The sequence below is a fragment of the Carcharodon carcharias genome, chromosome 13 (assembly GCF_017639515.1).
Source record: "Carcharodon carcharias isolate sCarCar2 chromosome 13, sCarCar2.pri, whole genome shotgun sequence".
Classification (NCBI taxonomy): domain Eukaryota; kingdom Metazoa; phylum Chordata; class Chondrichthyes; order Lamniformes; family Lamnidae; genus Carcharodon; species Carcharodon carcharias.
In genome coordinates this window covers 95,427,327-95,452,750 of record NC_054479.1, presented here as the reverse complement: position 1 = coordinate 95,452,750, position 25,424 = coordinate 95,427,327, and the positions used below count along the sequence as shown (strand labels likewise).

Below are 25,424 nucleotides of genomic sequence, written 5' to 3'. Positions count from 1 at the left end.
ATGGCCTGAATGGGTTAAGACCAAATTCCTGTTGGTTTTCCTTTGGTCTTTAGTCCATGACTATTTTGTCGAAGCTACTGCAGATCTTGTTACTTGCAGTTTACTTGTTGAGAAGAACACAAAAGATCCATTTTGCTCAGAGCAAAATGAGTTAATTTGTTCAAACATAACGGACAATTGAGAAACTTAAAAATTTTGTTATGCCCAATACAAATAAATTTTAAAAAACAGAAACTTTCTGTGTTTTGAATTCTCATGATATATTTTATACACTTGCTCAGATTTCTTAACATTCTCCTCAGGCAGTATTTTAAATTACCCTTCCAATTGTTTAAAATTCCAAGCTCTTTTTTTTTATTTCCCCTACCTTTGGCAGTCTGAACACGTTCTAATTAGCAGTATCCAATTTCAAAATGATCCCTTTTCTAGGGACAAAATTCCCAAATCCGTAAACTTTGTAACAAGTTTCTAACCCAAAACCAATCCAATTAGGATTAGCCATGATCACTTCAAATATCCCAGATTCCAATCAACCCTAGCAAACATTAAAACTACTCTCGCCCTCGCTTTCGTGTGAATTTGTATCCGGATTAAAATTCCCACATGTTTATCAAAATACCCTAGAATCATGATTCTGGCCAGTAATCATGACTGGGCTCAAACATTGAACATTTTACTTCACTAATTGTACCTCCCTTTTAAAGTAGATATCACAGTTTCAGGAGAAATTTTAAAATGTACTCATCCACGCAAAATCTTTATCTCACACACATTCTCTTGCAATATTACAACTTTTGAAACACATTAAACAACCATCTGTTTGAAAACCACAAACGAAAACAGACTGCAAGAGGTTAAGCAACTTTGAATTGACACAGACACTGGCTTGCAGACACACAGAGAAATCAGAGACAAAGACCCACTCTCTCTCTCACTCAGCACAAGCGTATAACACAATTATATTTAACTCTTCCAACATCCACTCATTGACAGGCACTGGAGCACAGACACACAAACTCAAACAAGACACTCTATTAAAACGCACAGAAACTGAATCCACTCACATACACACAAGGTTTCTTTTACCGTTCACACAGCATTTTAACTATACTGTGGGTGTAACAACTTAATTTATTTCTTTCCCCTAACCGTTTTCCATGACCCTAAAGTTTCTCTTATATCTCACTTTAGCAAACAGCTGGAACATGGTCTTGCTGACAGAGGAGCTCACCTCTTCTCATCTCAGCAGGGACCAGTAGCTGTTGCTTGCCCATTTTCCCTTTTAAGTTCCCAATTCCCTTGCTTGCCCTGCATCTTATTTTCTATGACTCCTGAAAAGCCTTGCCACATTTCTCAGCACAATAAACTGTTCTAACCAAAAGGTCTGTCGCCTTTTCAGTCTTAGCTGCTTCTCCTCCATCCATTTTTGAGTGAACAGAACTTCTGCAAAAGGGACACTGTCCCCCTCCTTCAGTGAGCAGTGTCTTGACCTCTTTATTAGACAACTTCTCTACTTCCAAAGGCACCTTGTTCCTGTTCTGTTCCTTTACGAAATGGTAAGCCACCTCTATACCCTCATACTTCATCTTCAAGTCCTGAGCCTGTGCCTTGACCTCATAATATAACCTCTGAAACTGGTTTCTCTCTTCCTCTACCTTACAGACTTGGCCCTGATAGTAACTCTCAGTCTGTTCATGCTCTGACTGTTCTGTGGCCCTTTCTGTCTTTAGCTCCTCAAGTTCCTTCATCAAACGGTTAACCACCGCTTCTCTGTCTGAGGCTCGTTCCTCAGGATCTCAACTTCTTCTCTGAGTTTAATATTCTCACACTGACCTTTACAGTGTTGATGGTTGCATCCATACAACCACACTGCCTTTTCTATCTTTTGCCTTTGAGATGACTCAGTCCAGCCCCTGACCCATCCTAATGGATCCTCTGAATTAGCTATTTCCCTTAACCAAGCCTCACTTGGCTTTAGCTTCTCACAGACTTCAGTAACCTAATTTCCCTTGTCTTGAGAAGATCATTCTTCCTCCCCCACTTTGTCCACAGTGCCGTCTGTTACTCCATATCACCTACTGGTGTCCTGCCATGGTCTCCAATTGTGTAGGGGTTCCCTTTTCCCTCAGAGAGATGCCCATTGACACTAGATTCACAAGTTTATGGCTTGAACAGAATGCCCAGCAAGACAAGTTTCTTATAATTCACAATATCCTTATTGAATCACCCACAACCCCACAGTACGAAACCCAAAATTTAAAACAACCTATTCCCAGTACCTGAGACACAGTCACCACGACTCAGTTAAAACTTACAAAAACACAGGCAAAACACCATGTCCTGTCCTGAAACCTTAAGAAAAGAACCCTCAGACTAATATCAACAAAATAGGGCTTTCTTCAGTTTGAGATTCCACTAGGGCAACAGTGGAATGAAAACTTTGCTTTATAGAATTACTACAAGCCTGTGGGCTGCCTCTCACTGAAAAGTCACTGCCATCATCTTGAAGATATCTGAACATTTACAGGCCATTTAAATCTCAGATAGCTTTGAATATGGAGACAAATTTATCTCTGCAACTCCATAAGGTGGCAAAACGTGCAACAGCTTTGTTTCATCATATATTTGTCGGCCTCAGGTGAAAGCATAGCCACACCTCCCTACATCACTTCCATGCAGCTGCTGCAAATGTGGCACTATTTAATACACATCCCGCACTTATATAAGATCTTTTTATTATGTTCAAGACGCTTCACATGGTGTGAATTTTTCTTTTGACACCCAAGACAAAAGAGACATTAGGACAGGTGACGGCAGGATCGAATTCCACTCCAACTGGGAAATTTTTGGAATATAATTTCAAACCCACGGATATATGTTTCGAACCCGTGATTGGAATTATAAATTTCAAAAAGATAAGCTGCAGTCAGTGCTACAGGGCTGGGCAGCAAGGGGTTAATTCGGACATTTAGTGAAAACACAGTGACTCATCAAAAGGGTTTGGACATTGACTAACACAATCAAGAAGTCTGATCACCCAATACAAAAGACACAAAGGTACAACAGACATATCATCAATACAATACACTCATGGAATCATTCAACCATCACAAACAATAGTACTGGAATAGGGTCATTCAAACCCTCATTAACTTTGGAGCCAGGTACTGTTACTGTGCCATCTCAAACAGCAGAAGAATTGCTCATACAATAAGAATTGATAATATTCGCCTGGATACATCTTCCATGGAAAACTCTGTATTGTTTCAACCAACAGGAGCTGATGACATTTGTCTGGACTTTGTGTGGAATCAACTAAATGAACATTGGAACAACAGGAAATATGTTTCAACATGTCTGAGTTAAATCATTATAAAAGCAGAGCAGATCTAAGCATTTGGGCTGCATTAGGAAGAAGGGTCAAGTTTGGTCACCTTGACTCAGACCTACAGTCGACACTGGACAGACCAGCCATGTTGGGATTGTAAGTTTCAGCCATATCTTGTTGATATTAGTCTGAGGGTTCTTTTCTTAAGGTTTTAGGACAGGACATGGTGTTTTGCCTGTGTTTTTGTAAGTTTTAACTGAGTCGTGGTGACTGTGTCTCAGGTACTGGGAATAGGTTGTTTTAAATTTTGGGTTTCGTACTGTGGGGTTGTGGGTGATTCAATAAGGATATTGTGAATTATAAGAAACTTGTCTTGCTGGGCATTCTGTTCAAGCCATAAACTTGTGAATCTAGTGTCAATGGGCATCTCTCTGAGGGAAAAGGGAACCCCTACATAATTGGAGACCATGGCAGGACACCAGTAGGTGATATGGAGTAACAGACGGCACTGTGGACAAAATGGGGGAGGAAGAATGATCTTCTCAAGACAAGGGAAATTAGGTTACTGAAGTCTGTGAGAAGCTAAAGCCAAGTGAGGCTTGGTTAAGGGAAATAGCTAATTCAGAGGATCCATTAGGATGGGTCAGGGGCTGGACTGAGTCATCTCAAAGGCAAAAGATAGAAAAGGCAGTGTGGTTGTATGGATGCAACCATCAACACTGTAAAGGTCAGTGTGAGAATATTAAACTCAGAGAAGAAGTTGAGATCCTGAGGAAACAAGCCTCAGACAGAGAAGCGGTGGTTAACCGTTTGATGAAGGAACTTGAGGAGCTAAAGACAGAAAGGGCCACAGAACAGTCAGAGCATGAACAGACTGAGAGTTACTATCAGGGCCAAGTCTGTAAGGTAGAGGAAAAGAGAAACCATTTTCAGAGGTTATATTATGAGGTCAAGGCACAGGCTCAGGACTTGAAGATGAAGTATGAGGGTATAGAGGTGGCTTACCATTTCGTAAAGGAACAGAACAGGAACAAGGTGCCTTTGGAAGTAGAGAAGTTGTCTAATAAAGAGGTCAAGACACTGCTCACTGAAGGAGGGGGACAGTGTCCCTTTTGCAGAAGTTCTGTTCATTCAAAAATGGATGGAGGAGAAGCAGCTAAGACTGAAAAGGTGACAGACCTTTTGGTTAGAACAGTTTGTGCTGAGAAATGTGGCAAGGCTTTTCAGGAGTCATAGAAAATAAGATGCAGGGCAAGCAAGGGAATTGGGAACTTAAAAGGGAAAATGGGCAAGCAACAGCTACTGGTCCCTGCTGAGATGAGAAGAGGTGAGCTCCTCTGTCAGCAAGACCATGTTCCAGCTGTTTGCTAAGGTGAGATATAAGAGAAACTTTGGGGTCATGGAAAACGGTTAGGGGAAAGAAATAAATTAAGTTGTTACACCCACAGTATAGTTAAAATGCTGTGTGAACGGTAAAAGAAACCTTGTGTGTATGTGAGTGGATTCAGTTTCTGTGCGTTTTAATAGAGTGTCTTGTTTGAGTTTGTGTGTCTGTGCTCCAGTGCCTGTCAATGAGTGGATGTTGGAAGAGTTAAATATAATTGTGTTATACGCTTGTGCTGAGTGAGAGAGAGAGTGGGTCTTTGTCTCTGATTTCTCTGTGTGTCTGCAAGCCAGTGTCTGTGTCATTTCAAAGTTGCTTAACCTCTTGCAGTCTGTTTTCGTTTGTGGTTTTCAAACAGATGGTTGTTTAATGTGTTTCAAAAGTTGTAATATTGCGAGAGAATGTGTGTGAGATAAAGATTTTGCGTGGATGAGTACATTTTAAAATTTCTCCTGAAACTGTGATATCTACTTTAAAAGGGAGGTACAATTAGTGAAGTAAAATGTTCAATGTTTGAGCCCAGTCATGATTACTGGCCAGAATCATGATTCTAGGGTATTTTGATAAACATGTGGGAATTTTAATCCGGATACAAATTCACACGAAAGCGAGGGCGAGGTAGTTTTAATGTTTGCTAGGGTTGATTGGAATCTGGGATATTTGAAGTGATCATGGCTAATCCTAATTGGATTGGTTTTGGGTTAGAAACTTGTTACAAAGTTTACGGATTTGGGAATTTTGTCCCTAGAAAAGGGATCATTTTGAAATTGGATACTGCTAATTAGAACGTGTTCAGACTGCCAAAGGTAGGGGAAATAAAAAAAAAAGAGCTTGGAATTTTAAACAATTGGAAGGGTAATTTAAAATACTGCCTGAGGAGAATGTTAAGAAATCTGAGCAAGTGTATAAAATATATCATGAGAATTCAAAACACAGAAAGTTTCTGTTTTTTAAAATTTATTTGTATTGGGCATAACAAAATTTTTAAGTTTCTCAATTGTCCGTTATGTTTGAACAAATTAACTCATTTTGCTCTGAGCAAAATGGATCTTTTGTGTTCTTCTCAACAAGTAAACTGCAAGTAACAAGATCTGCGCAGTTTACTTGTTGAGAAGAACACAAAAGATCCATTTTGCTCAGAGCAAAATGAGTTAATTTGTTCAAACATAACGGACAATTGAGAAACTTAAAAATTTTGTTATGCCCAATACAAATAAATTTTAAAAAACAGAAACTTTCTGTGTTTTGAATTCTCATGATATATTTTATACACTTGCTCAGATTTCTTAACATTCTCCTCAGGCAGTATTTTAAATTACCCTTCCAACTGTTTAAAATTCCAAGCTCTTTTTTTTATTTCCCCTACCTTTGGCAGTCTGAACACGTTCTAATTAGCAGTATCCAATTTCAAAATGATCCCTTTTCTAGGGACAAAATTCCCAAATCCGTAAACTTTGTAACAAGTTTCTAACCCAAAACCAATCCAATTAGGATTAGCCATGATCACTTCAAATATCCCAGATTCCAATCAACCCTAGCAAACATTAAAACTACCTCGCCCTCGCTTTCGTGTGAATTTGTATCTGGATTAAAATCCCCACATGTTTATCAAAATACCCTAGAATCATGATTCTGGCCAGTAATCATGACTGGGCTCAAACATTGAACATTTTACTTCACTAATTGTACCTCCCTTTTAAAGTAGATATCACAGTTTCAGGAGAAATTTTAAAATGTACTCATCCACGCAAAATCTTTATCTCACACACATTCTCTCGCAATATTACAACTTTTGAAACACATTAAACAACCATCTGTTTGAAAACCACAAACGAAAACAGGCTGCAAGAGGTTAAGCAACTTTGAAATGACACAGACACTGGCTTGCAGACACACAGAGAAATCAGAGACAAAGACCCACTCTCTCTCTCACTCAGCACAAGCGTATAACACAATTATATTTAACTCTTCCAACATCCACTCATTGACAGGCACTGGAGCACAGACACACAAACTCAAACAAGACACTCTATTAAAACGCACAGAAACTGAATCCACTCACATACACACAAGGTTTCTTTTACCGTTCACACAGCATTTTAACTATACTGTGGGTGTAACAACTTTAATTTATTTCTTTCCCCTAACCGTTTTCCATGACCCCAAAGTTTCTCTTATATCTCACCTTAGCAAACAGCTGGAACATGGTCTTGCTGACAGAGGAGCTCACCTCTTCTCATCTCAGCAGGGACCAGTAGCTGTTGCTTGCCCATTTTCCCTTTTAAGTTCCCAATTCCCTTGCTTGCCCTGCATCTTATTTTCTATGACTCCTGAAAAGCCTTGCCACATTTCTCAGCACAATAAACTGTTCTAACCAAAAGGTCTGTCGCCTTTTCAGTCTTAGCTGCTTCTCCTCCATCCATTTTTGAATGAACAGAACTTCTGCAAAAGGGACACTGTCCCCCTCCTTCAGTGAGCAGTGTCTTGACCTCTTTATTAGACAACTTCTCTACTTCCAAAGGCACCTTGTTCCTGTTCTGTTCCTTTACGAAATGGTAAGCCACCTCTATACCCTCATACTTCATCTTCAAGTCCTGAGCCTGTGCCTTGACCTCATAATATAACCTCTGAAACTGGTTTCTCTCTTCCTCTACCTTACAGACTTGGCCCTGATAGTAACTCTCAGTCTGTTCATGCTCTGACTGTTCTGTGGCCCTTTCTGTCTTTAGCTCCTCAAGTTCCTTCATCCAACGGTTAACCACCGCTTCTCTGTCTGAGGCTTGTTTCCTCAGGATCTCAACTTCTTCTCTGAGTTTAATATTCTCACACTGACCTTTACAGTGTTGATGGTTGCATCCATACAACCACACTGCCTTTTCTATCTTTTGCCTTTGAGATGACTCAGTCCAGCCCCTGACCCATCCTAATGGATCCTCTGAATTAGCTATTTCCCTTAACCAAGCCTCACTTGGCTTTAGCTTCTCACAGACTTCAGTAACCTAATTTCCCTTGTCTTGAGAAGATCATTCTTCCTCCCCCACTTTGTCCACAGTGCCGTCTGTTACTCCATATCACCTACTGGTGTCCTGCCATGGTCTCCAATTATGTAGGGGTTCCCTTTTCCCTCAGAGAGATGCCCATTGACACTAGATTCACAAGTTTATGGCTTGAACAGAATGCCCAGCAAGACAAGTTTCTTATAATTCACAATATCCTTATTGAATCACCCACAACCCCACAGTACGAAACCCAAAATTTAAAACAACCTATTCCCAGTACCTGAGACACAGTCACCACGACTCAGTTAAAACTTACAAAAACACAGGCAAAACACCATGTCCTGTCCTGAAACCTTAAGAAAAGAACCCTCAGACTAATATCAACAAAATAGGGCTTTCTTCAGTTTGAGATTCCACTAGGGCAACAGTGGAATGAAAACTTTGCTTTATAGAATTACTACAAGCCTGTGGGCTGCCTCTCACTGAAAAGTCACTGCCATCATCTTGAAGATATCTGAACATTTACAGGCCATTTAAATCTCAGATAGCTTTGAATATGGAGACAAATTTATCTCTGCAACTCCATAAGGTGGCAAAACGTGCAACAGCTTTGTTTCATCATATATTTGTCGGCCTCAGGTGAAAGCATAGCCACACCTCCCTACATCACTTCCATGCAGCTGCTGCAAATGTGGCACTATTTAATACACATCCCGCACTTATATAAGATCTTTTTATTATGTTCAAGACGCTTCACATGGTGTGAATTTTTCTTTTGACACCCAAGACAAAAGAGACATTAGGACAGGTGACGGCAGGATCGAATTCCACTCCAACTGGGAAATTTTTGGAATATAATTTCAAACCCACGGATATATGTTTCGAACCCGTGATTGGAATTATAAATTTCAAAAAGATAAGCTGCAGTCAGCGCTACAGGGCTGGGCAGCAAGGGGTTAATTCGGACATTTAGTGAAAACACAGTGACTCATCAAAAGGGTTTGGACATTGACTAACACAATCAAGAAGTCTGATCACCCAATACAAAAGACACAAAGGTACAACAGACATATCATCAATACAATACACTCATGGAATCATTCAACCATCACAAACAATAGTACTGGAATAGGGTCATTCAAACCCTCATTAACTTTGGAGCCAGGTACTGTTACTGTGCCATCTCAAACAGCAGAAGAATTGCTCATACAATAAGAATTGATAATATTCGCCTGGATACATCTTCCATGGAAAACTCTGTATTGTTTCAACCAACAGGAGCTGATGACATTTGTCTGGACTTTGTGTGGAATCAACTAAATGAACATTGGAACAACAGGAAATATGTTTCAACATGTCTGAGTTAAATCATTATAAAAGCAGAGCAGATCTAAGCATTTGGGCTGCATTAGGAAGAAGGGTCAAGTTTGGTCACCTTGACTCAGACCTACAGTCGACACTGGACAGACCAGCCATGTTGGGATTGTAAGTTTCAGCCATATCTTGTTGATATTAGTCTGAGGGTTCTTTTCTTAAGGTTTTAGGACAGGACATGGTGTTTTGCCTGTGTTTTTGTAAGTTTTAACTGAGTCGTGGTGACTGTGTCTCAGGTACTGGGAATAGGTTGTTTTAAATTTTGGGTTTCGTACTGTGGGGTTGTGGGTGATTCAATAAGGATATTGTGAATTATAAGAAACTTGTCTTGCTGGGCATTCTGTTCAAGCCATAAACTTGTGAATCTAGTGTCAATGGGCATCTCTCTGAGGGAAAAGGGAACCCCTACATAATTGGAGACCATGGCAGGACACCAGTAGGTGATATGGAGTAACAGACGGCACTGTGGACAAAATGGGGGAGGAAGAATGATCTTCTCAAGACAAGGGAAATTAGGTTACTGAAGTCTGTGAGAAGCTAAAGCCAAGTGAGGCTTGGTTAAGGGAAATAGCTAATTCAGAGGATCCATTAGGATGGGTCAGGGGCTGGACTGAGTCATCTCAAAGGCAAAAGATAGAAAAGGCAGTGTGGTTGTATGGATGCAACCATCAACACTGTAAAGGTCAGTGTGAGAATATTAAACTCAGAGAAGAAGTTGAGATCCTGAGGAAACAAGCCTCAGACAGAGAAGCGGTGGTTAACCGTTGGATGAAGGAACTTGAGGAGCTAAAGACAGAAAGGGCCACAGAACAGTCAGAGCATGAACAGACTGAGAGTTACTATCAGGGCCAAGTCTGTAAGGTAGAGGAAGAGAGAAACCAGTTTCAGAGGTTATATTATGAGGTCAAGGCACAGGCTCAGGACTTGAAGATGAAGTATGAGGGTATAGAGGTGGCTTACCATTTCGTAAAGGAACAGAACAGGAACAAGGTGCCTTTGGAAGTAGAGAAGTTGTCTAATAAAGAGGTCAAGACACTGCTCACTGAAGGAGGGGGACAGTGTCCCTTTTGCAGAAGTTCTGTTCATTCAAAAATGGATGGAGGAGAAGCAGCTAAGACTGAAAAGGCGACAGACCTTTTGGTTAGAACAGTTTATTGTGCTGAGAAATGTGGCAAGGCTTTTCAGGAGTCATAGAAAATAAGATGCAGGGCAAGCAAGGGAATTGGGAACTTAAAAGGGAAAATGGGCAAGCAACAGCTACTGGTCCCTGCTGAGATGAGAAGAGGTGAGCTCCTCTGTCAGCAAGACCATGTTCCAGCTGTTTGCTAAGGTGAGATATAAGAGAAACTTTGGGGTCATGGAAAACGGTTAGGGGAAAGAAATAAATTAAAGTTGTTACACCCACAGTATAGTTAAAATGCTGTGTGAACGGTAAAAGAAACCTTGTGTGTATGTGAGTGGATTCAGTTTCTGTGCGTTTTAATAGAGTGTCTTGTTTGAGTTTGTGTGTCTGTGCTCCAGTGCCTGTCAATGAGTGGATGTTGGAAGAGTTAAATATAATTGTGTTATACGCTTGTGCTGAGTGAGAGAGAGAGTGGGTCTTTGTCTCTGATTTCTCTGTGTGTCTGCAAGCCAGTGTCTGTGTCATTTCAAAGTTGCTTAACCTCTTGCAGCCTGTTTTCGTTTGTGGTTTTCAAACAGATGGTTGTTTAATGTGTTTCAAAAGTTGTAATATTGCGAGAGAATGTGTGTGAGATAAAGATTTTGCGTGGATGAGTACATTTTAAAATTTCTCCTGAAACTGTGATATCTACTTTAAAAGGGAGGTACAATTAGTGAAGTAAAATGTTCAATGTTTGAGCCCAGTCATGATTACTGGCCAGAATCATGATTCTAGGGTATTTTGATAAACATGTGGGGATTTTAATCCAGATACAAATTCACACGAAAGCGAGGGCGAGGTAGTTTTAATGTTTGCTAGGGTTGATTGGAATCTGGGATATTTGAAGTGATCATGGCTAATCCTAATTGGATTGGTTTTGGGTTAGAAACTTGTTACAAAGTTTACGGATTTGGGAATTTTGTCCCTAGAAAAGGGATCATTTTGAAATTGGATACTGCTAATTAGAACGTGTTCAGACTGCCAAAGGTAGGGGAAATAAAAAAAAGAGCTTGGAATTTTAAACAGTTGGAAGGGTAATTTAAAATACTGCCTGAGGAGAATGTTAAGAAATCTGAGCAAGTGTATAAAATATATCATGAGAATTCAAAACACAGAAAGTTTCTGTTTTTTAAAATTTATTTGTATTGGGCATAACAAAATTTTTAAGTTTCTCAATTGTCCGTTATGTTTGAACAAATTAACTCATTTTGCTCTGAGCAAAATGGATCTTTTGTGTTCTTCTCAACAAGTAAACTGCAAGTAACAAGATCTGCGCAGTTTACTTGTTGAGAAGAACACAAAAGATCCATTTTGCTCAGAGCAAAATGAGTTAATTTGTTCAAACATAACGGACAATTGAGAAACTTAAAAATTTTGTTATGCCCAATACAAATAAATTTTAAAAAACAGAAACTTTCTGTGTTTTGAATTCTCATGATATATTTTATACACTTGCTCAGATTTCTTAACATTCTCCTCAGGCAGTATTTTAAATTACCCTTCCAACTGTTTAAAATTCCAAGCTCTTTTTTTTATTTCCCCTACCTTTGGCAGTCTGAACACGTTCTAATTAGCAGTATCCAATTTCAAAATGATCCCTTTTCTAGGGACAAAATTCCCAAATCCGTAAACTTTGTAACAAGTTTCTAACCCAAAACCAATCCAATTAGGATTAGCCATGATCACTTCAAATATCCCAGATTCCAATCAACCCTAGCAAACATTAAAACTACCTCGCCCTCGCTTTCGTGTGAATTTGTATCTGGATTAAAATCCCCACATGTTTATCAAAATACCCTAGAATCATGATTCTGGCCAGTAATCATGACTGGGCTCAAACATTGAACATTTTACTTCACTAATTGTACCTCCCTTTTAAAGTAGATATCACAGTTTCAGGAGAAATTTTAAAATGTACTCATCCACGCAAAATCTTTATCTCACACACATTCTCTCGCAATATTACAACTTTTGAAACACATTAAACAACCATCTGTTTGAAAACCACAAACGAAAACAGGCTGCAAGAGGTTAAGCAACTTTGAAATGACACAGACACTGGCTTGCAGACACACAGAGAAATCAGAGACAAAGACCCACTCTCTCTCTCACTCAGCACAAGCGTATAACACAATTATATTTAACTCTTCCAACATCCACTCATTGACAGGCACTGGAGCACAGACACACAAACTCAAACAAGACACTCTATTAAAACGCACAGAAACTGAATCCACTCACATACACACAAGGTTTCTTTTACCGTTCACACAGCATTTTAACTATACTGTGGGTGTAACAACTTTAATTTATTTCTTTCCCCTAACCGTTTTCCATGACCCCAAAGTTTCTCTTATATCTCACCTTAGCAAACAGCTGGAACATGGTCTTGCTGACAGAGGAGCTCACCTCTTCTCATCTCAGCAGGGACCAGTAGCTGTTGCTTGCCCATTTTCCCTTTTAAGTTCCCAATTCCCTTGCTTGCCCTGCATCTTATTTTCTATGACTCCTGAAAAGCCTTGCCACATTTCTCAGCACAATAAACTGTTCTAACCAAAAGGTCTGTCGCCTTTTCAGTCTTAGCTGCTTCTCCTCCATCCATTTTTGAATGAACAGAACTTCTGCAAAAGGGACACTGTCCCCCTCCTTCAGTGAGCAGTGTCTTGACCTCTTTATTAGACAACTTCTCTACTTCCAAAGGCACCTTGTTCCTGTTCTGTTCCTTTACGAAATGGTAAGCCACCTCTATACCCTCATACTTCATCTTCAAGTCCTGAGCCTGTGCCTTGACCTCATAATATAACCTCTGAAACTGGTTTCTCTCTTCCTCTACCTTACAGACTTGGCCCTGATAGTAACTCTCAGTCTGTTCATGCTCTGACTGTTCTGTGGCCCTTTCTGTCTTTAGCTCCTCAAGTTCCTTCATCCAACGGTTAACCACCGCTTCTCTGTCTGAGGCTTGTTTCCTCAGGATCTCAACTTCTTCTCTGAGTTTAATATTCTCACACTGACCTTTACAGTGTTGATGGTTGCATCCATACAACCACACTGCCTTTTCTATCTTTTGCCTTTGAGATGACTCAGTCCAGCCCCTGACCCATCCTAATGGATCCTCTGAATTAGCTATTTCCCTTAACCAAGCCTCACTTGGCTTTAGCTTCTCACAGACTTCAGTAACCTAATTTCCCTTGTCTTGAGAAGATCATTCTTCCTCCCCCACTTTGTCCACAGTGCCGTCTGTTACTCCATATCACCTACTGGTGTCCTGCCATGGTCTCCAATTATGTAGGGGTTCCCTTTTCCCTCAGAGAGATGCCCATTGACACTAGATTCACAAGTTTATGGCTTGAACAGAATGCCCAGCAAGACAAGTTTCTTATAATTCACAATATCCTTATTGAATCACCCACAACCCCACAGTACGAAACCCAAAATTTAAAACAACCTATTCCCAGTACCTGAGACACAGTCACCACGACTCAGTTAAAACTTACAAAAACACAGGCAAAACACCATGTCCTGTCCTGAAACCTTAAGAAAAGAACCCTCAGACTAATATCAACAAAATAGGGCTTTCTTCAGTTTGAGATTCCACTAGGGCAACAGTGGAATGAAAACTTTGCTTTATAGAATTACTACAAGCCTGTGGGCTGCCTCTCACTGAAAAGTCACTGCCATCATCTTGAAGATATCTGAACATTTACAGGCCATTTAAATCTCAGATAGCTTTGAATATGGAGACAAATTTATCTCTGCAACTCCATAAGGTGGCAAAACGTGCAACAGCTTTGTTTCATCATATATTTGTCGGCCTCAGGTGAAAGCATAGCCACACCTCCCTACATCACTTCCATGCAGCTGCTGCAAATGTGGCACTATTTAATACACATCCCGCACTTATATAAGATCTTTTTATTATGTTCAAGACGCTTCACATGGTGTGAATTTTTCTTTTGACACCCAAGACAAAAGAGACATTAGGACAGGTGACGGCAGGATCGAATTCCACTCCAACTGGGAAATTTTTGGAATATAATTTCAAACCCACAGATATATGTTTCGAACCCGTGATTGGAATTATAAATTTCAAAAAGATAAGCTGCAGTCAGCGCTACAGGGCTGGGCAGCAAGGGGTTAATTCGGACATTTAGTGAAAACACAGTGACTCATCAAAAGGGTTTGGACATTGACTAACACAATCAAGAAGTCTGATCACCCAATACAAAAGACACAAAGGTACAACAGACATATCATCAATACAATACACTCATGGAATCATTCAACCATCACAAACAATAGTACTGGAATAGGGTCATTCAAACCCTCATTAACTTTGGAGCCAGGTACTGTTACTGTGCCATCTCAAACAGCAGAAGAATTGCTCATACAATAAGAATTGATAATATTCGCCTGGATACATCTTCCATGGAAAACTCTGTATTGTTTCAACCAACAGGAGCTGATGACATTTGTCTGGACTTTGTGTGGAATCAACTAAATGAACATTGGAACAACAGGAAATATGTTTCAACATGTCTGAGTTAAATCATTATAAAAGCAGAGCAGATCTAAGCATTTGGGCTGCATTAGGAAGAAGGGTCAAGTTTGGTCACCTTGACTCAGACCTACAGTCGACACTGGACAGACCAGCCATGTTGGGATTGTAAGTTTCAGCCATATCTTGTTGATATTAGTCTGAGGGTTCTTTTCTTAAGGTTTTAGGACAGGACATGGTGTTTTGCCTGTGTTTTTGTAAGTTTTAACTGAGTCGTGGTGACTGTGTCTCAGGTACTGGGAATAGGTTGTTTTAAATTTTGGGTTTCGTACTGTGGGGTTGTGGGTGATTCAATAAGGATATTGTGAATTATAAGAAACTTGTCTTGCTGGGCATTCTGTTCAAGCCATAAACTTGTGAATCTAGTGTCAATGGGCATCTCTCTGAGGGAAAAGGGAACCCCTACATAATTGGAGACCATGGCAGGACACCAGTAGGTGATATGGAGTAACAGACGGCACTGTGGACAAAATGGGGGAGGAAGAATGATCTTCTCAAGACAAGGGAAATTAGGTTACTGAAGTCTGTGAGAAGCTAAAGCCAAGTGAGGCTTGGTTAAGGGAAATAGCTAATTCAGAGGATCCATTAGGATGGGTCAGGGGCTGGACTGAGTCATCTCAAAGGCAAAAGATAGAAAAGGCAGTGTGGTTGTATGGATGCAACCATCAACACTGTAAAGGTCAGTGTGAGAATATTAAACTCAGAGAAGAAGTTGAGATCCTGAGGAAACAAGCCTCAGACAGAGAAGCGGTGGTTAACCGTTTGATGAAGGAACTTGAGGAGCTAAAGACAGAAAGGGCCACAGAACAGTCAGAGCATGAACAGACTGAGAGTTACTATCAGGGCCAAGTCTGTAAGGTAGAGGAAAAGAGAAACCATTTTCAGAGGTTATATTATGAGGTCAAGGCACAGGCTCAGGACTTGAAGATGAAGTATGAGGGTATAGAGGTGGCTTACCATTTCGTAAAGGAACAGAACAGGAACAAGGTGCCTTTGGAAGTAGAGAAGTTGTCTAATAAAGAGGTCAAGACACTGCTCACTGAAGGAGGGGGACAGTGTCCCTTTTGCAGAAGTTCTGTTCATTCAAAAATGGATGGAGGAGAAGCAGCTAAGACTGAAAAGGTGACAGACTTTTTGGTTAGAACAGTTTGTGCTGAGAAATGTGGCAAGGCTTTTCAGGAGTCATAGAAAATAAGATGCAGGGCAAGCAAGGGAATTGGGAACTTAAAAGGGAAAATGGGCAAGCAACAGCTACTGGTCCCTGCTGAGATGAGAAGAGGTGAGCTCCTCTGTCAGCAAGACCATGTTCCAGCTGTTTGCTAAGGTGAGATATAAGAGAAACTTTGGGGTCATGGAAAACGGTTAGGGGAAAGAAATAAATTAAGTTGTTACACCCACAGTATAGTTAAAATGCTGTGTGAACGGTAAAAGAAACCTTGTGTGTATGTGAGTGGATTCAGTTTCTGTGCGTTTTAATAGAGTGTCTTGTTTGAGTTTGTGTGTCTGTGCTCCAGTGCCTGTCAATGAGTGGATGTTGGAAGAGTTAAATATAATTGTGTTATACGCTTGTGCTGAGTGAGAGAGAGAGTGGGTCTTTGTCTCTGATTTCTCTGTGTGTCTGCAAGCCAGTGTCTGTGTCATTTCAAAGTTGCTTAACCTCTTGCAGTCTGTTTTCGTTTGTGGTTTTCAAACAGATGGTTGTTTAATGTGTTTCAAAAGTTGTAATATTGCGAGAGAATGTGTGTGAGATAAAGATTTTGCGTGGATGAGTACATTTTAAAATTTCTCCTGAAACTGTGATATCTACTTTAAAAGGGAGGTACAATTAGTGAAGTAAAATGTTCAATGTTTGAGCCCAGTCATGATTACTGGCCAGAATCATGATTCTAGGGTATTTTGATAAACATGTGGGAATTTTAATCCGGATACAAATTCACACGAAAGCGAGGGCGAGGTAGTTTTAATGTTTGCTAGGGTTGATTGGAATCTGGGATATTTGAAGTGATCATGGCTAATCCTAATTGGATTGGTTTTGGGTTAGAAACTTGTTACAAAGTTTACGGATTTGGGAATTTTGTCCCTAGAAAAGGGATCATTTTGAAATTGGATACTGCTAATTAGAACGTGTTCAGACTGCCAAAGGTAGGGGAAATAAAAAAAAAAGAGCTTGGAATTTTAAACAATTGGAAGGGTAATTTAAAATACTGCCTGAGGAGAATGTTAAGAAATCTGAGCAAGTGTATAAAATATATCATGAGAATTCAAAACACAGAAAGTTTCTGTTTTTTAAAATTTATTTGTATTGGGCATAACAAAATTTTTAAGTTTCTCAATTGTCCGTTATGTTTGAACAAATTAACTCATTTTGCTCTGAGCAAAATGGATCTTTTGTGTTCTTCTCAACAAGTAAACTGCAAGTAACAAGATCTGCGCAGTTTACTTGTTGAGAAGAACACAAAAGATCCATTTTGCTCAGAGCAAAATGAGTTAATTTGTTCAAACATAACGGACAATTGAGAAACTTAAAAATTTTGTTATGCCCAATACAAATAAATTTTAAAAAACAGAAACTTTCTGTGTTTTGAATTCTCATGATATATTTTATACACTTGCTCAGATTTCTTAACATTCTCCTCAGGCAGTATTTTAAATTACCCTTCCAACTGTTTAAAATTCCAAGCTCTTTTTTTTATTTCCCCTACCTTTGGCAGTCTGAACACGTTCTAATTAGCAGTATCCAATTTCAAAATGATCCCTTTTCTAGGGACAAAATTCCCAAATCCGTAAACTTTGTAACAAGTTTCTAACCCAAAACCAATCCAATTAGGATTAGCCATGATCACTTCAAATATCCCAGATTCCAATCAACCCTAGCAAACATTAAAACTACCTCGCCCTCGCTTTCGTGTGAATTTGTATCTGGATTAAAATCCCCACATGTTTATCAAAATACCCTAGAATCATGATTCTGGCCAGTAATCATGACTGGGCTCAAACATTGAACATTTTACTTCACTAATTGTACCTCCCTTTTAAAGTAGATATCACAGTTTCAGGAGAAATTTTAAAATGTACTCATCCACGCAAAATCTTTATCTCACACACATTCTCTCGCAATATTACAACTTTTGAAACACATTAAACAACCATCTGTTTGAAAACCACAAACGAAAACAGGCTGCAAGAGGTTAAGCAACTTTGAAATGACACAGACACTGGCTTGCAGACACACAGAGAAATCAGAGACAAAGACCCACTCTCTCTCTCACTCAGCACAAGCGTATAACACAATTATATTTAACTCTTCCAACATCCACTCATTGACAGGCACTGGAGCACAGACACACAAACTCAAACAAGACACTCTATTAAAACGCACAGAAACTGAATCCACTCACATACACACAAGGCTTCTTTTACCGTTCACACAGCATTTTAACTATACTGTGGGTGTAACAACTTTAATTTATTTCTTTCCCCTAACCGTTTTCCATGACCCCAAAGTTTCTCTTATATCTCACCTTAGCAAACAGCTGGAACATGGTCTTGCTGACAGAGGAGCTCACCTCTTCTCATCTCAGCAGGGACCAGTAGCTGTTGCTTGCCCATTTTCCCTTTTAAGTTCCCAATTCCCTTGCTTGCCCTGCATCTTATTTTCTATGACTCCTGAAAAGCCTTGCCACATTTCTCAGCACAATAAACTGTTCTAACCAAAAGGTCTGTCGCCTTTTCAGTCTTAGCTGCTTCTCCTCCATCCATTTTTGAATGAACAGAACTTCTGCAAAAGGGACACTGTCCCCCTCCTTCAGTGAGCAGTGTCTTGACCTCTTTATTAGACAACTTCTCTACTTCCAAAGGCACCTTGTTCCTGTTCTGTTCCTTTACGAAATGGTAAGCCACCTCTATACCCTCATACTTCATCTTCAAGTCCTGAGCCTGTGCCTTGACCTCATAATATAACCTCTGAAACTGGTTTCTCTCTTCCTCTACCTTACAGACTTGGCCCTGATAGTAACTCTCAGTCTGTTCATGCTCTGACTGTTCTGTGGCCCTTTCTGTCTTTAGCTCCTCAAGTTCCTTCATCCAACGGTTAACCACCGCTTCTCTGTCTGAGGCTTGTTTCCTCAGGATCTCAACTTCTTCTCTGAGTTTAATATTCTCACACTGACCTTTACAGTGTTGATGGTTGCATCCATACAACCACACTGCCTTTTCTATCTTTTGCCTTTGAGATGACTCAGTCCAGCCCCTGACCCATCCTAATGGATCCTCTGAATTAGCTATTTCCCTTAACCAAGCCTCACTTGGCTTTAGCTTCTCACAGACTTCAGTAACCTAATTTCCCTTGTCTTGAGAAGATCATTCTTCCTCCCCCACTTTGTCCACAGTGCCGTCTGTTACTCCATATCACCTACTGGTGTCCTGCCATGGTCTCCAATTATGTAGGGGTTCCCTTTTCCCTCAGAGAGATGCCCATTGACACTAGATTCACAAGTTTATGGCTTGAACAGAATGCCCAGCAAGACAAGTTTCTTATAATTCACAATATCCTTATTGAATCACCCACAACCCCACAGTACGAAACCCAAAATTTAAAACAACCTATTCCCAGTACCTGAGACACAGTCACCACGACTCAGTTAAAACTTACAAAAACACAGGCAAAACACCATGTCCTGTCCTGAAACCTTAAGAAAAGAACCCTCAGACTAATATCAACAAGATATGGCTGAAACTTACAATTCCAACATGGCTGGTCTGTCCAGTGTCGACTGTAGGTCTGAGTCAAGGTGACCAAACTTGACCCTTCTTCCTAATGCAGCCCAAATGCTTAGATCTGCTCTGCTTTTATAATGATTTAACTCAGACATGTTGAAACATATTTCCTGTTGTTCCAATGATCATTTCGTTGATTCCACACAAAGTCCAGACAAATGTCATCAGTTCCTGTTGGTTGAAACAATACAGAGTTTTCCATGGAAGATGTATCCAGGCGAATATTATCAATTCTTATTGTATGAGCATTTCTTCTGCTGTTTGAGATGGCATAGTAACAGTACCTGGCTCCAAAGTTAATGAGGGTTTGAATGACCCTATTCCAGTACTATTGTTTGTGATGGTTGAATGATTCCATGAGTGTATTGTATTGATGATATGTCTGTTGTACCTTTGTGTCTTTTGTATTGGGTGATCAGACTTCTTGATTGTGTTAGTCAATGTCCAAACCCTTTTGATGAGTCACTGTGTTTTCACTAAATGTCCGAATTAACCCCTTGCTGCCCAGCCCTGTAGCGCTGACTGCAGCTTATCTTTTTGAAATTTATAATTCCAATCACGGGTTCGAAACATATATCCGTGGGTTTGAAATTATATTCCAAAAATTTCCCAGTTGGAGTGGAATTCGATCCTGCCGTCACCTGTCCTAATGTCTCTTTTGTCTTGGGTGTCAAAAGAAAAATTCACACCATGTGAAGCGTCTTGAACATAATAAAAAGATCTTATATAAGTGCGGGATGTGTATTAAATAGTGCCACATTTGCAGCAGCTGCATGGAAGTGATGTAGGGAGGTGTGGCTATGCTTTCACCTGAGGCCGACAAATATATGATGAAACAAAGCTGTTGCACGTTTTGCCACCTTATGGAGTTGCAGAGATAAATTTGTCTCCATATTCAAAGCTATCTGAGATTTAAATGGTCTGTAAATGTTCAGATATCTTCAAGATGATGGCAGTGACTTTTCAGTGAGAGGCAGCCCACAGGCTTGTAGTAATTCTATTAAGCAAAGTTTTCATTCCACTGTTGCCCTAGTGGAATCTCAAACTGAAGAAAGCTCTTCCGGCTTGTGTTGTAGTCTGAGTATTGCATTAACTTTGCCGCCATTCTTTGCTGTTCAGTCCCATTAAGCACCTTGCTGATCTCCAGTTTGCAGGCTGGATGAAATAACTCCATCTGAAATTTGGAGCTGTCCTTTGTATTTTCAGACCCTGAGAATCCTGCTTGTTATTTTCTTTGCAGGATTTTCAATTTTAAAAGGTTCAGGTTAAGTTATTTTGAACTTGGTATTTTCAACCAGCATTTTTAAAACTGCGTTAATTTGCATAGATTGCCAAGTCAACCATTACTCGGTGCCTTAAGCATACATTAGCTGGATGAATGATATTGCATACCCTTGCCAATGGGTGCAGCTTGCAAGCATGCGGTCTATTCATCTCCTAATTGGCCACAACTGCAAAGTGAAATGTCACACAGGGCTTGCTTCTAGTCATTTTGCAGCTCATCTGATCATTCTGCAGCCAAAGTGATTGGACATTACCTATAAGTGACGTGGATGATCAAAGCCAGGGGTATGATCTTTTGGATCCATCACTAAATAGGCATTGGCTATGTTTGAAGCTCTTGCGAACAAGTATGTAAACAGGAGGTAACACAGGTTCCTTAGAGGAATTTTCCAAAGAGGGTTTCTTGAGCTCTATGGATTAGACACTGATTTTAAACCAGGCAGACATGGCAAGCCTTCCACTTTAAGGAGTAGGTTCCGCAAGGTGAACTTTGCCTAGTGTCAGGAGAGACAATTCTGGACAGGGCCAGCAGTTAGGCCTGATTAGTTGGTCTGATGGTGTATGTTAGACAACATTCATTCAACTGTGTGTCCACACGTCTTGCATGAACAAAAGTGAACCAGACTTGGAAGCAGTACTCTGCAATAGAATAATTCCAGAGTTTCTCGGTGTCTGTGTATTGGCTTCCCAAGTTGAACCAGCTAGTCTGCTGATCAAGTCCTTGTCCAACCAGGATTGAGAGCATTTGAAGGGATAATTTTAAGCAGGTTCATTACCTGGGCAGAGTTTAAATGCTTCATAATTGAAGGCAGTGGTTTGCATTTGTCTGTGATACATTTCACTAATACTAATAAGGGCAAAATTGATATTGTATTTTCTCCAATAAATGGGTAGTAGTAATGATAAAGAACAAAGGAGCTTCTTGAACTACTTTGGTTATTAATAGCTTTTTCATACTTGACAGGAACTTTAATTTTTGAATATAGGTGATGGAATTTATTAACTAATATTCAAATGTTTAACATAGGTAAACAAACTCCACTTTCTCTAAAACCAATTACCCAAGTATGATGTGTGCTAATATTCTAATTTATTTAAAAGAATATTTATACTTTGGTTTGGAACTTAGAATGAGTGGGTTGTCTTATGAGGAAAGGTTGGACAGACTGGGCTTGTTTCCACTGGAGTTTAGAAGAGTGAGGGATGGTTTGATTGAAGTATATTAGATTCTGAATGGTCTTGACAATGTGGAAGTCAAAAGGATGTTTCCTCTTGTGGGTGAGTCCAGAACTAGGGGGTGCTGCTTTAAAATTACAGGCTGTCCTTTTAGGACAGAGTTGAGGAGAGATTTTTTTTGATGGTTGTGGGACTTTGGAATTTTCTGTCTCAAGGTGGTGGTGGTCATTGAATATTTTTAAGGCAGAGAAAGATTCTTGTCAGGCAAGGGAATCAAAGGTTATTGGGGTTAGATGGGAATGTGGAACTCGACACACAAGGTCAGCCATGATCTTATTGAACTGTGGAGCAGGCTCGAGGGGCCGGTCTGTTCCTGTTCAGTTCTTATGTTCTTATGAAAGCATCACACAACATTGTCCTTTTTTAATGGACTTTATTAATGGTCCAACAGTGAAACAATCTATAGGCTTGTAAACAAGCTGTCTTGAACAAACCTGCTCCCAAAACACATCTTCTAACCTCGTCCAATACTATTTTGCCTAAATACTTTCTGGATATACTTTTAGGAATTACTCAGAGTCATAAAGTCCTATGTGTTTGTGATCACTATATGAAAGGAGTTTTTTTTTAAGAAGTCCATATAAAGCAAAGCCAACGACAAACAACTAGCTAAAAACAGTTGAGATGAATAACATAACATTCTTTATACCAGTTACCTTATTGCACAGTACATTCTTTCTGCAGTTGTTTAGGCTTCAAGCTTGAGAACCTGTCGACTCCCCAGACTATTTAAATCTACATTTTGCCAGTGTGATGATTCTGCAATCCAGTATTAAATCTAACTTTTCATTGATGTATCAATTCTATTTTCCAGTATTAAGTTGCACTTTGGTAATTGATTTCATATTTCTTCAGTGTTAAGAATGGAATTGTTAACTTCTGTTTGTACAAAGCAATTCTTAGTGTTTGATGCTTGTTTCTGCTCCCTGTAGATGTCATCAGAATGACCTGGAGAACATAGTTCCATTCATGGGAATCGGTCTGTTGTACACCCTCACTGGCCCTGACCTGAGTACAGCTTTACTGCACTTCAGAATCTTTGCTGGCTCTAGGATCTTCCACAGCATCGCTTATCTGGTTCCTCTTCCCCAGCCATCTCGAGGTTTGAGTTGGATGGTTGGTATGGGAGTGACCTTTTCAATGGCTTATAGAGTGTTGAAGATAGTAATGCACCTTTGAGTGGAAGTAACAGTTAGTAACACAGCATTCTATTTGGCAAACCTTCTTTGTTCATTCTGCTCTTATTCTTTTGATGTGTAACCTCACTAATCATGTTGAAGTAAAGAAAATATAAAATTTGTTTTTAATTGTTGAAAATGAAGGGGTGAGGGAAGTAAAAGCAAAAAACAAACTCTCCAAATTAGGTTTAATTTTATGTGCGTGTGTGGGAACAGCCAGTGACAAATGTTTGTCTTTTCAGTGGAAAAACTTGTTTGGGGACAGGTTTCAACCAGAACGATTTGAAGATTGTTAACCAAATACAAAAGACCCCACAGGAATTCAAATAGTAGAAAAAATCCAGCGCAAACTAACTTGAATGTGAAGTACCCCTTTTTATATGTGTAGCATTTTGCCTTCCTGTTCTTTAAAAGGGTTTTACTGTGCAAATGTGTAACTGACAGCGCAGTTTTCGTGGTAGTGTGTTGAACCAGTTTTTAACCCTTGCCTGTTACTGCTCAGTACTTTACAGGGGAGGTGGCCAGAAGCATTGACTGGCACCAAGAGATGGCAGCTGAGGGAATGATCATGGGTGTGGTGCTAGTCTGCAGGGGCTAGTCCTGATGGTGTTGATGGACAGCAGGAAGGGAGTGTCAAAAAACATGTACAGGACCTGGTGGATGGATAGGTAATGACAGACAGGTGGCCAGGCTCTTGGCAAAGGTGTCAAATAGCTTAGATATTTTTCAATCTTGCTTTCACAGTTGTCATTATATCTTAGAAACCATCAGTTAGCAAAGCTTTATGTCGTGAGTGCAGAGGTCTTAACTTTCAAGTTTAGTGGGTACAGAGGAGATTGTTTTGATCTGATGCTTGGAGAGTATGAATTTCGGATTAAATAGGCCTGTTTGTATAATGTGACGCAACAAGTATGATCCCAAAAATTGTGCTGTGGCTAGGCAGAGTTTTTTAAAATGTAACAAAAATCCTGCATGATGTTGTTTTAAAAAAACTGTTATACTCACATACATGTTGCTGCTGGTCTGTTCACACTTTGCATTCAAATGAAATCTATTTCATCTCTTAAATTTATGCATCGCTAATAAATAAATATGTACAGTGCACTAAATCTTCACGTTTCTTATGGGTGCATGACGATTACAAGATAATAGCTGGTCAAAATGTTTAAAGCATTGTAGTAAGTATGGGAGTTTGAGGGTTTCCATGGTAAAATCCTGTTCGTGAAGCTGTTGTCACAGGTTCATCTAATATGTATCTGAACCCAATGGTCTTGATGAATGGAGAGAGATCCCGCTAAGAAAAGTGTTCTGTATCTGCTACTAGTCGGTGGATTTACACAGTGTAGTTCAGGCCAACCAGATGATTCCAGCATCTGCTGTGCTTTTAGCTGGGGCTGGTTACCTACACTTGGCTTTAACCACACTCTTTTCCTGCCCCTTCCTCCATCATAACCCCATAGGGAATGAAAGATGGGGTGAGGATTCCTGGTGCTGCTTACCTCTGTTAGGAGTGCATGCATGCAAATGTTGGACAAGGACAGGATTGAATGTAATGTCCCTACTGTTGTACTGCTTACTCATGGGACTAATGGCCCACTTGTGCCAGCAAGACAACATCATTGATACAATCCCCCTGCAGGATGGCAAGGAATAAAAACAAATGCACTTAAAACATCTGTTCAGTTATAATTGACCAATTTTGTTTCAGGTCAAAGCTTGTTTATTGATTTTTGGGTTGGTAATGAGTTCTGCTAATTTTAATAGCTACTTGCATTTTTTTGCTTTAGAGGGGAATGCATATTTTGTACTTCTCTCAATTTTTCTTCCAGAAATACATCTCTCAATGTATTCCACTTTTTGTATTAATAAACACCTGAAGCAAACCTGTATTGTTCTTGTGTTTTAATAAACCAGGACCTACTTTTTAGTTGAATATACTTGGGTATCAGTGGGGAGAAAAAAGTCAGACTACCAATGCAGTTAATTTGACACACAAGATGTATTATGGGGTATAGAGGGGTGGGTGAAACAGATGGTTTATTATGAAGAGAGGTGATGGTGAATTATTAAAAAGCTGAAAGCATTGTCTGAATGAGTTTTGATTTGCTGAAGATGCCAGAATTTATCCTAATTTATTCTTTCACTTAA

At 39.8% G+C, this 25,424-nt stretch overlaps 1 protein-coding gene across 2 annotated transcripts in view; it reads left to right on the top strand.

The window, feature by feature from the left end:
• Positions 1 to 25,159, top strand: part of LOC121286296 (microsomal glutathione S-transferase 1-like) — a 30,607-nt gene extending 5,448 nt beyond the window's left edge. For both annotated transcript variants that reach the window (XM_041203352.1, XM_041203353.1), the window contains exon 4: positions 23,031 to 25,159. In XM_041203352.1, coding sequence (XP_041059286.1) covers positions 23,031 to 23,277 — 247 coding nt within the window. In that variant the 3' untranslated portion in view covers positions 23,278 to 25,159. The remainder of the gene's footprint in view (positions 1 to 23,030) is intronic.
• Positions 25,160 to 25,424: the final 265 nt, after the last annotated feature.